At 41.7% G+C, this 11653-nt stretch overlaps 1 protein-coding gene across 8 annotated transcripts; it reads left to right on the plus strand.

The window, feature by feature from the left end:
* The first annotated feature begins 5903 nt into the window (after window positions 1-5903).
* On the plus strand, window positions 5904-9354 carry LOC146300625 (E3 ubiquitin-protein ligase rnf146-like). 8 transcript variants are annotated; one of them, XM_084703962.1, is made up of 3 exons: window positions 5904-5922; window positions 7235-7287; window positions 7383-9354. In XM_084703962.1, the coding sequence occupies exon 3, from the start codon at window positions 7394-7396 to the stop codon at window positions 8444-8446; it is 1053 nt and encodes a 350-aa protein (XP_084560088.1). In that variant the 5' UTR covers window positions 5904-5922; window positions 7235-7287; window positions 7383-7393; the 3' UTR covers window positions 8447-9354. The 8 variants fall into 8 exon arrangements, with proteins under 8 accessions (XP_084560088.1, XP_084560087.1, XP_084560096.1 ...); XM_084703961.1 differs by lacking the exon at window positions 5904-5922 and adding an exon at window positions 6107-6163; XM_084703970.1 differs by lacking the exon at window positions 5904-5922 and adding an exon at window positions 6287-6504 and having other exon boundaries at window positions 7386-9354.
* Window positions 9355-11653: the final 2299 nt, after the last annotated feature.

The raw sequence follows: 11653 nt of genomic DNA on the forward strand, positions 1-11653 counted from the left end.
GAGTCTGTGTGTTTCTTGTTATTTCAGTATTGCACTTGTAACATACCAGAACCGCCCAAACAAGGTGAACCATTTACTGGATCGCTTAGCAGGTCACGCTGCTACCACCTTTATATTTAACTGGTATGGTCTGGCATAAGAGGTCAGCATTTACACCACACCACACAGTATTTAAGAAAATATCAAAGCACTTTTATTAATTTCCTGATGGCATAATTCAGGTCAGTGTGAGAAATAACAGAATCACTACCTGAGCCCACTGCGGACTCAGACCCATTAAGTATAGGGCCTAAGAAAGGCCTGCTCGCTACACGTCATAACTTAAGGTGAACTACCTCTGGTTAGTCCTTTCATGTTGAAAAAGTGTGGAGGGACGTAATGGACGTAACTTTTTATTTTATTTTTGTGAAAAATTCATTAACTATGCACTCCTTTTCTTAACGAGTCAGAGTGAATAAGTGAATTTTGTTACATGAATGTATGTGTTTACTGATGTCAAAACTGCCTGCAGATTTCAAATGTGCTACGACATTATAATCAGCAGCTCCATCACAGACATGGGCACAATTTGTCATGATCCCGGCTGCCCGGGGAGTGACAGGTGAACCCAAGTGCAACACTCAGATGCTGATGTGATGATGGTGATGTCTGTGGATGCCAGACAGGAGGGAGTGAGGATGGAGCCGTAGGTTTGTAGTTTGTCTGTAGTACACAGGAACAGAGGCGGACTAATTATCTTTAAGGCAAGGCAATGACCAATTGTCGTCAAAGTAGCAACGATAAATGTGGGAAGCCAGGGTAGATGAACTGTTCAGGTAATGATGGGTGGGTAACAGGTGTGTCTGGTTGGGAGGTGAACTGGAAGATGTGGACCTGCGTATGGGGGTATGTGACCTAGAACATAGACTGGACAGACACACACAAAACCAGGACTGGATAAGACAGAAACATAGCACTATACTTTAGCCTCCTTGGTCGTTTTCTGGAGGCATTGATATAGCAATCCACAAACGGGCATACGACGGGAACAATGTTCGTACAAATCCTCAGTCAGTTGTTGTGTCTTATTTATGCAAATGCAATACTGAAAATCCTATTTTCAGTATTGCATAACACAAAGGAAAAAATACAAACGTTTATGTAAACATAGCAAACACCTCTTAGGTAGAACTGTACATGCAAGCGCTGTATGGTAAATGAGGCTTAAAATCATGACAATTGTGCATGTAATTACTTGTTTTATTAACTAAATGTCTCGATGTTTGTGGTGGTAAGATGTTTGCGGTGGTAAGACTATTGAACAGAGAACCAATATAATACATTTGGATGAACATAACATAAGCACACACAAAATGCTAAATGCCTCGCTTCTCTTGCAAAATGAAGCACTGCATTCAAAATGTCACAAACACGTCTCAAAAGCAAACATTTGTCTCATGTTGCAAACACTTTTACCATTATATTACATTTTGGGATATATCATATAGTTATTCAAAATCTAAAGGTCTTCTTTCATGAGCTCCTTTGTACATTTCTGTACAAGATTGAAAGTAAATGGCAAGAGATGCTGAAAAACTTATGGTTAACACAAAATAAAGATTGAAACCATTTGTTGTTGTGAATACAGTATTACACAGTATGAAAGAAAGAGTGTAGTAGGACAGAAAGCAAACGTAATTTTGAAAAAGGTGATTACGGAATGGTGTGTGTGTGTATGCCATGAACTGTAGCATACAGTAACATATACTATTTTCTACAATATTGTCAGAATGTCTTCTTAGTCACTGTACTGTTGCACAGTATGATACAGTAATCCACCAGACTGTGACCAATCATGCAGTGCACTGTAGGCACAAAGGCTGCATGGGTGCTAAAATATATGTTTGTGTATAGTATACCGTAAGTGGGGCTGAAACAGCTATTATGTGTACATTAGAACATGTGTACATTACAGTAGATTGTTACATACCTGCTATCATTTCTACAGAAAGGTTCAAATTATACCCACCACTGTAAATCAACTCAAATTAGGCTATTTATAGGGCTATTCTAAAGCCATGATTGGTTGGTGTTGAGTAAAGCAATGAGTCTTTGCACGTGAGGAGTTAGTGTGAGGCACTGATGAATTAGTGTGGCATTTTGATTGGTTGTGTTTGAACAAGGAAATCAAGATGCTTCCTATTAGAATTTTATGTGTTAGAATTGTATGTGTAAGTGTTAACGTGGAGAATTGTGTGATGTGTTTTGCAAAAAGTGTTTTATGAAATTGAAAACTGAGTCAAAAGCCCAAATTGTGCGTATGGTTTTGCTCACTTATGCTTCTAAACTTGCTGACTTCCATCAAAACAATCATTCTGAAACCTAAAGCTTTCAAGGGCCAAAGGTGACTAACAAAAATTCTAGAATGTTCATCAAAAAAGGTAAATAAATCTGTGTGTGTGTTTGTGCGTCACAAGCACTGTGCACTATAGTTCACTGATCTTAATTACTGACTGCATCTCGGGCACTGTGCACTAGTGATGGCCAATTGTCAAATTGGCGCATTCACTTAACATATTGTAGCGTAAAGTACTTTGTACAGAATGGGGGGGGGGGGGTGAATACAGCAAGAAATATTATTGTTATAAATATTATTATTATAATATTGCAAGAAATATATATAACTTCATAAAAGTACAAAAGGCAGCCGTCTGTTTAAAAGTCCCAAGCCCTAACCGTCCAGCCCAACTGAACCCCTTATTAAAATAGACCAAGTTTGTTCGCTGACACCAACCCCAGTGATCATAGTCCAGAGTCAATACGGTTCCTTACTTCCATGGTTTCTCTACCAACAATGGGGGCAGTGAATATGTGGGGACCACTTAACTGGAGAGAAAGAGGGAGGTCGGAAAGTGAGGCGTTAGTTAGGAGTGTTCCGATGAAGTACGGTCTAACTCAAGACCACGTAGTTCGTAGCAATGAAGTCCTCTTTGCCATTTGCCGTCCGCTGCTCGTTCACAGCTCCAAGTCCCCTGGCATCACTGGTGCTCCCACACTAGCAAATGTGCCTTCTTGGGTGCCCCTATGGTAGATTTAACATGATAAAGGGGCCTGTACGGTGGCCCAGTGTGCAAAAATATGTGATGAGTAGCTCTAGTGAGGGGCCTGTGCCCCAGTACAGCTTTATATCTACCAACGGCCCTGTGCCCCACCATATGCAGCTGGTGCCCTTTAAAATGTTTTCTCCCCTGCCTCTCTGCCTGAGTCCACCACTGGTCCCCTAAGTGTGCCAATCAGTCCTCAATCATCAGTGCCAATTGTCTTTATTTGGGCAGATAAACTGTTTATCACAGTATCGTGATACGACTGAGGGGGAACTGTGATTGGATGATGACAGGTGTTGGTGATCATTCTCAAATGGTGATCAGGGGGGTGTTCCATCAACGTCGCTAACGCAAGTCGCGCTAACACGAATAAGTCTCACTTGGGTAAACGTCAACTTAGACTTAAGCCTCAAGTCGTTCCACTAACGTTCCGTTCCACTAACAGGCAACGCTAATTCAAGCTAGACCTCAATAAGCTTAGGCTCTGCAGCCCAGATCAGGCGATCGTCGAAAAGAGGAGTTATGTCGCAAAAAGCAAAGCGTAAAGCAGCAGAGAGGTGTTGTTTCAGCAGCGTAAATTGATTTTTTGAGTTTTTTTGGAGTTGTCCCCAAAAAGGGCAATGTTGCCGCAATTAACATGGCAAGGGAGACAACTTGTCAAACCATTACGACCGTTAAAATGCGTATATTGTAGACCTAACAAATCTACTTAACATATATATTTGCATTTAGGCCTATGCTAATTAGCCTAATTTGATGAGCTGTCTGAAACCGTTCTGACAGGCTAGCCTATGGCCGATATTCTCAACAGGAGATTGAGAATAATAGCCCAAAAAAGAATGTGGGAGCAATTGAAAATTGTAGGATAAAATTCAAAACACTGAAGAAAGCCATGGTTAATTGCACTTGATGTGGGCTATTAATGTTTTTGTCTTCACATCTTGAACAAAATCAATAAATTACTTCAAAAATAACTTTGCCACACGCATTTATTAGCTGATAGGCTAAATGCTGAGCTTTAAGATAAAAGGGAAAGATAACCATGACTAAAATAGGGATTCACTGAAATGACTAGTATTGCACAGATCCAGCACTGACTTTTTAGATCAGAAGGTGACCCAAACTGCACACTTTGTTTGGCAGAACAGTAATTTTAAATTGCTCAGCATGACTATCATTATTATATCACAAGTATTTCTAATTAACATAGTCTGCCTCCACAGATCCAGAGGAGGCTTGGACAGTGATAGACTCACTTTGGGAAAGCATGCCCTACTGGGAACATTAGGGGAGACTGTTGGGCACAGCATCTAATTGTTTTCTTTGGAAAGGGCAACATTTGGGACACTGTCATGTAGGGGCAGCATAAAGGGCACTTCATAACAGCACCCTTTTCCATTGGAAGTAAGAGCATGGGAACAGTCCAATTTAAGCCATTATAAGGGCACCATATAGGGTACTGCATCACATTTTCTATACTATAAAGCAACTCATTAAGACATGTTTTTACATTTATAGAGGGCACACTGTCATTTATTGCGTGGGGCATCCTGGGCACTCAAGCATATTTCACAATGTGAATGGCAGACAGTAGGGCACTTGGTCTAATTTTTGCCACTCTAAGGCATTTTAGAAACACTTTCAACCATGGGGGCACCAGGCAGTCACCCCTCGAGTCTTCCAATGGGCCTGGAAACACCCATGGGGACAGTATATTGCACCCATAATATTGGGGAAGCCAGAGGAGAGGTAATATAGATGCTTGTCAACATATAGGCTACTTTAAACAATGAAAATACTTTATACGATTAAATATAAAGTCTCCTTGATTCTTTGTGCTTCATGATTACCTGAAAAACTGATGATAATATTCAGGTACTGCTTGGAGCAGTATACCCTTCATATTTCCTGGCATAGTTCAAGAACGTCCCACATGCAAAGACATAGACAGATGCAGACAGACTGAACAGTGTCAAGGCTTGGCTACAGTGGGTTTGCTTCCTTGTGTGTGATTCCAGCAGACTACATAGTCTAGGCCTACCTACAGAAACTGCACTCTACTACCCCCTTTCTACTATTATAGTCTACTCTCCTTTCTATTACTTTCTACAAAGGATGGTAGGCTGCTCTTATGTGTTCATTGCCATCCTTAAGAGTTGCTTAAGTGTTATTTTATATATATATATATATATATATATATATATATATATATATATATATATATTATTTATGTTTTATTTTATTTAAGAATGACAATTAAATCTATCTAGATAAACTATGCTGGGCCTGCTGAACCTATACTTCTTCCACAGATACTGGTCAGGGAGCATTACTTCTGTCTCTGAAGACCCTTGGGGCTGGTGGGATAAACGCTCTTTGTATAATCTGAGCACCTTCATCCACCACAGGCTTGTCAAAGAACGGATACGCCATAATTGACTGTAACTTGTCTTGAGGCTCTGCTTAGTTTCTAAGGCCTTATTTTATGTCAATTAACCAATGGCTTTTGAAAACAGATAAAGTGACATTATTTATTAACTTGTTAATTTAAATTAATATATTTTTTGGAGATGAAGTAGGCCTAAACACGCGAATCATTCATGTCTGCACTTCAAAAAGTCTGAATTTACGTTCCGAACACAGACTAAAGTGCTTTGTGCGCAAGAATTTACTCGACGGAACTGTCATTTGAGATTCTGTTTCCGCCTGTTTGAAATTATTTGAAACACATCTTAATTTAGCTTGATTTTAGCCTGATGCGGAGCAGACTAGTCCCGATCCTTGGTTACGTAGCTAGAACTAGAATAATCCACCTTAATGGAACGGAACTCTCGCTAAAGTAAGTGAGACTTGGCGAAATAAGTCTCGCTTTCCCTTAATCGACGTTGATGGAACACCCCCCAGCACTGCTGCTGTTGCTGTTGTATCAATCAGTGGTTAGATCAGCAGCAGTCAATAAACCGAACAAGGGAGGTCACGTATGGGACAAATCAATTAGGCCCGATATAAGGGACTTCCCGGCTGGTACGGGACAGTTGGCAACCCTATCAGAGCCTGATCACCCACTTGACTCCGCCCGTGTAGGTTCACCTCACACTTTCAAAAGAAATCGAAGTAGAATCGAAACTTTTTCGGAGTATTTTTCGGACGATATAATGTGGGACGTCGACTTGATGGGAGACAAAATATACTCCACATCTAATCTATTTAATGAGTATTCAGCAAAACATGTAGGCGTCAGTGCGTAATGCCCGCAAAAAGAGTCTAACACGTCATCACGTAATTGAACAGTTTTTTTTGGTGAGAAGGAAAATAGACGACACAAATCGCAACATCGTCAGTCGCTACGTCTAACCGAGTAATTTGGACACCATTACATGAATTCGTATCGTATAACACATTGACATAACAACCGGAGACGGTAAGGTAGCTTAGCAAGTAATGATTGCAGTGTTGGACCAAAAATAAATGTTATTTCGCATGACTATAGCAAAACAGTGCGAAAACAACACACTGACTGACGTTGTTAGGCTAGCTACCTCGTCTACTAGGCTTGTTTAGCTTGACAGGCTGACCTCCGTAGTTAGCTAGTTGCTATTGGCTACAACAACAGGTCTCGTTGTTAGCTATGGTTTCTTTCTGACTTTGCTGGAGATGGATACATTTCGTCGTCACCAATTATTCATGTGGCAAACGTTAGCATAGATGTGATTGGTTTTGCTAAGTAGAGATCAAGCTGGATAACTTCTCGTTTCATGTGCGCCTTGTGTAATATGACACATAGTTAGCTAGCAAAATACGATTGCTACCTCATTACAGTATGCCTTATTGTTTTCACGAAGCTAAGACCCACTGTTTAGCTGCTAGTCGTAGTTAGCACCAGCTAACCAAAACAGCTTGCAATCGTATTTATTTACGGTCTGGGTGTAACAGCTTGGCTACGAGCTAGCTGAAATACAAGAACGCTTGCTTGTGCTCGCAAATTTTATTCCACCCGGCGGTTACGTATATTTCGGATACTACGAATACCACGAATGGATATATATCTAGACTTATGAATATTACATTTGAGATATTATTGTAGGTCATTTTAGCCAGCTAGGTAGTTGAAATGAACCACATCCTTAACTTCTGTTTTCTTATGCTTACAGTGAGAAGAACCAACAGTACTCCCGATGAGAAAGCAGTATTAGCAAAATCGACAGTAAGTACCTCCTTGGAATCACTAGTTGTATCCACCTTCAAGTGCAATGTTGTTTCTTGCAAATTACCACTGGTAACTTCCTTTGTGATCCACAGTAGTTCCAAGGATGGCTAGCTGTGGCGAAGTTGACCACACTGTGAGCTCACTCCCATCCAGTAAGAAAGGTGGAGGCAGCGGAGAGTCCTGCTCCGGCTCCGGCGGCTCCTCTCCAGCCCTACCTGTGCCGGAGTGTGCCATCTGTCTCCAGAGCTGTGTCCACCCCGTCCAGCTGCCCTGCCGACACGTGTTCTGCTTCCTGTGTGTGAAGGGCGCATCCTGGCAGAGCAAGAGATGCGCCCTCTGCAGGCAGGAGGTCCCGGAGGACTTTCTGGAGCGTCCCACACTGCTGTCACCTGAGGAGCTAAAGGCATCGGCGGGGGGGAGAGGAGCAACTGGGGACCACGCCTGGTACTACGAAGGCAGGAACGGCTGGTGGCAGTATGATGAGCGCACCAGTCGTGAGCTGGAGGATGCCTTCTCCAAAGGCAAAAAGACAGCAGAAATGCTGATTGCTGGCTTCCTGTACGTGGCCGACCTGGAAAACATGGTGCAGTACCGCCGCAATGAGCACGGCCGCCGTCGCAAGATCAAGAGGGATGTTATGGACATACCAAAGAAGGGAGTTGCGGGACTGCGTCTGGACACAGAAGCCGGGGCGTCCGGGGGGCGAGATAACTCTGCGGATGGGACTGATGTTGCTGGGGGGCAGCAGGGCCCGTCCACCGCCCCTGCTCCTGCCCGGCCCACTACTTCACTGGGGGGTCAGCCTGGAAGCCCCAGCTCCTCCCTGGTGGATGCCTTCACCCAGTTACACCTCAGCCCCACCGAGGCACCTGAGAGGGCCGAGGCGGGTGAGGGAGAGGAGGAGGAAGAGGAGGAAGCCTCTCCCTCTAGGTCTTCAGGCCCTCTCACCTCCGTAGATGAATCTGGTTCCGGGGGCTGGAGTGATGATGAGGAAGAGGAAGGGGATGGGGAACGTGTGGAGCCCAGGGAAGAGAGGCAGACCAGGCAAAGACTGAACCCAGAAGACAGGGCTCCTCCTGGGGCAGAGGCCCCGTCTTCATCCTCCAGTGTGAGGTCCAGGAGGCCTGATGGACAGTGTACAGTGACTGAAGTCTGAACTGACTCTGCACTGGGTTGACTTTAACGCTCATTCAGCAAACCTAGGAACTCAAAAACAGGTTCCCTTAGTGCAAGCCGTAAAATCAACAAACTCTTAAAATGCTCCCTTTTGTCTTTGATTGTGATAATAAACACCAACTCCCAGTTGATCTCTATAAGTAAGTATACTGATGGGCTTTGGATTGAAGTAAAGTCTCCCATGATTGAATTTATTAATTATTTGCCCGGGTGAACTATTGTTATTAGGTGTAAGTTGTTGGTTTGTAAACATCCATCATGGCCCTGTATGTGATTCCCTCCTAATAGAAAAGGAGATTTGGTGTACATCAGAGACAAAAAGATGGAATCAGGTAGTTGATTCTGGTGATGAGTCACTTTACCATTTTATATTATGCTTGGTTCAGTATTTCCCGTTACAGCTGTTGAGCTTTAGGCATATCCCACTTGACTAGCACTATAGTACAGCCCCAGATTAGAGCCCAGACTAGGCCATTCTTAATAAGTATTTTTTTTAATCTAGGGGTGTGCGGATTTATGACTCATCTTCAAAACACTGGATTAGTTGATAATTTGTGCATGTTTGGCTAGAAACAGGGCTGGTGGAAAAGGCTGATGGTTTGACTTTCATTTGAGTCTGTTTGCTTTGTTTTTTCTCTTCTCTGGTTGTGAGTATTGTCATGTGATAATAAGAAGACAATACAAGGACAGCATCTATAGCTAGTTGCTGTCTCCCACGGATCTTTGAAGTTTTAAATATTATTTTTATACTTCTTAACCGTTCGTTGTCTTTTGTCCAAGCTCAATTTTAGACTCTTGATTCTGACAAAAATAAAGGTAATATAACTCTTGACAATTTTTTTTCTACGCATAACTTAAATAAAACATGTCATTTCATCAACTTCAAAATGGGAATTCTCTTGTTCTGGGGGGATGGGGTTCACAGAAAACAACGAGGCTCTTATGGTGTGATATTTGTATGATGAGTAAGCCAGAACTTAGATGTGGGTCTAATCACTTTTCAAGGTTTTACAGGTTATCAAACTAATGTACGTACACATAAAAGACTAGACAACCAGATAGAAATCGAAGAACATGCCTTTCCTCATTTCAGCCTGTTATTGCTATTCCTGCCAGCTCCAAACTACAGTTTTTTTTTTTTTTACAACCACTGACAATTTTATAAAATACTTTTCAATTTTCCTAAACTCTTAACGCACCAACAGACCTACAACACACGATTGGCAAAACAGTTATTTTCATGCTCAAAATCACACACTCTAAACTAATTTCCAACACTAATTTTCATAACACAAAAATACATTAAACAACACACCATGTCTACCAAAACACTAACACATGTTCTTTCAACAGAAACATTTAGTCAATCATAGCACAATGTCACGAAAAAAAACTAACATCAGAGGAATTACAGAAACGGCATTCTTTTATGTCAGGTTTAACAGTATTTGGATCATAGATTGTGTTTTGCAATGCAGTTTCTTCTGAAGCCTCTACATTTGTTTTGTTGGGTTTAGTAAATGCATGCATTTTGTTTCTTTTGCTGTAGAAATTCAGTACAAAAAATGAATGACCCATCTCAGATTGGCTTTATAGCAGTCGTTCTCAAAGTGTGGTCCGCGGACTGCCCCCGTAGTGTTCCGCAACGGCCACAAGTAAATTATTGGGACATTTCTAACATACAACTCAGAACGAAGAAAACACAGACAGTAGTAGCCTATTAAAATGGGCTACACACGTTCCGCATTCTGACATCGCAGCCTCTGAATGGGTTGTACCAGATCCTCTCTGGTTGTACAATGTGAGGGAGTTCTCCCCTCCCAAATAAAGTTGGTTGGGTCCATAGCCCGTCTTTTCTAAAACGTTTTCTCAGATAGGCTACCGATTGCTGGGCCGGGCGGCCCAACCGTAACGATACGCGTCAGGGAGGATGGATGGGAGCAGGGCCAGAGTGATGGCATCACTAAACAAGGTTTTACCAATTGAAAAGCGGATGTTTGTTTTACAGAAATCTCCAAAAACGATATTGCACTCAAATAATGGCCAAACATTTTGTGTGGAAATCCATATCTGCATTACATCAAACCTATATGTCCTAGGCAGGGTCGGACTGGCCATCGGGAGACTCGGTAGATTTCCCAAACGGCAGGTCAAACAAACGGCCGCTACGACCACGGCACTATTCAAGAAAAAACATCCTAATAGTTTACGCTCACTTTGAGGACGGCCTTAATACCATTCAACTGTTTAACTGGAGCGATCCAAAATCCAAAGGGTGGGGTGGGCATTTCCCCCGTGTCAATTTTAACGGTGTACTTGTTCGTCCATTTTGCAGATCACGATTGGTCAAAAATCAATCGTTTTCTCGGTACAGCCAATTCGTTGGAGTTATTTTAGCTAACGTCGGTATTTCTTTAGCAAAGAAATGGAAAGGAAAAGAAAAGGAGAAAAACAATGAGCACAGCAAGCAAATAATGCACAATGTAGAAGTATAGCATACATGTTTACGCCGTTAAAACTTTTGACAAAAGACTGAAAGAGTTTGCAGCCCGAAGATGCAGCTGTACCAGAGGCGCCAGGTGCAAGTAGCTGTAAGATGCTGTAATTTCGACATTTAGAATATTCAAATATCATTCCAAACCATATTATTTTCATTTTTCTAGAAACATTATACATTTGGTATTACTGTTAACCAATATATAGGCTATACATTTTAAATGAAGTAAAAGAAATGGCCAAGGGAAAAAGGCACTCATCTAAATATGCACAACATTTTTTTTGGCTTTAAATAATAAATGTGCTATGTGGCTCAAATGCAATTTGACACAGGTGGCACAGGTGACACAGGGAAAGAGATGGAGGCTGTTGTGGTGACAGGGTCCAGTGAGGAGACTATGACAGGTGCAGCACTAAAACTGTACAAAAGAGTCTGTTAACAGGGTTAACCGGGTTATTATATGGAAATTAGTTTGTTGGATTGATAGTCATTATTAAATATAGTTAACTGATTATTGTTCTTTAGCAACATCAAATAGCAGATGCAGAAACAGACAAGTATGGAAAAAGTAAGTAAGGGAGATGGGAGGGAGAAATACATTTTTATTTATTGGCCAAGTGGTCCTTGGTCTGAAAAAGTTTGAGAAACACTGCTTTATAGAATGTAAGGTTTATGAAAAAAGAAGACAAT

Source organism: Hypomesus nipponensis, chromosome 2, assembly GCF_054491055.1.
Source record: "Hypomesus nipponensis isolate SF chromosome 2, ASM5449105v1, whole genome shotgun sequence".
NCBI lineage: Eukaryota > Metazoa > Chordata > Actinopteri > Osmeriformes > Osmeridae > Hypomesus > Hypomesus nipponensis.

Excerpts from the sequence above, each read along its gene's own strand:
- LOC146300625 (XM_084703962.1), top strand. The coding sequence starts at position 7,394 with ATGGCTAGCTGTGGCGAAGTTGACCACACTGTGAGCTCACTCCCATCC.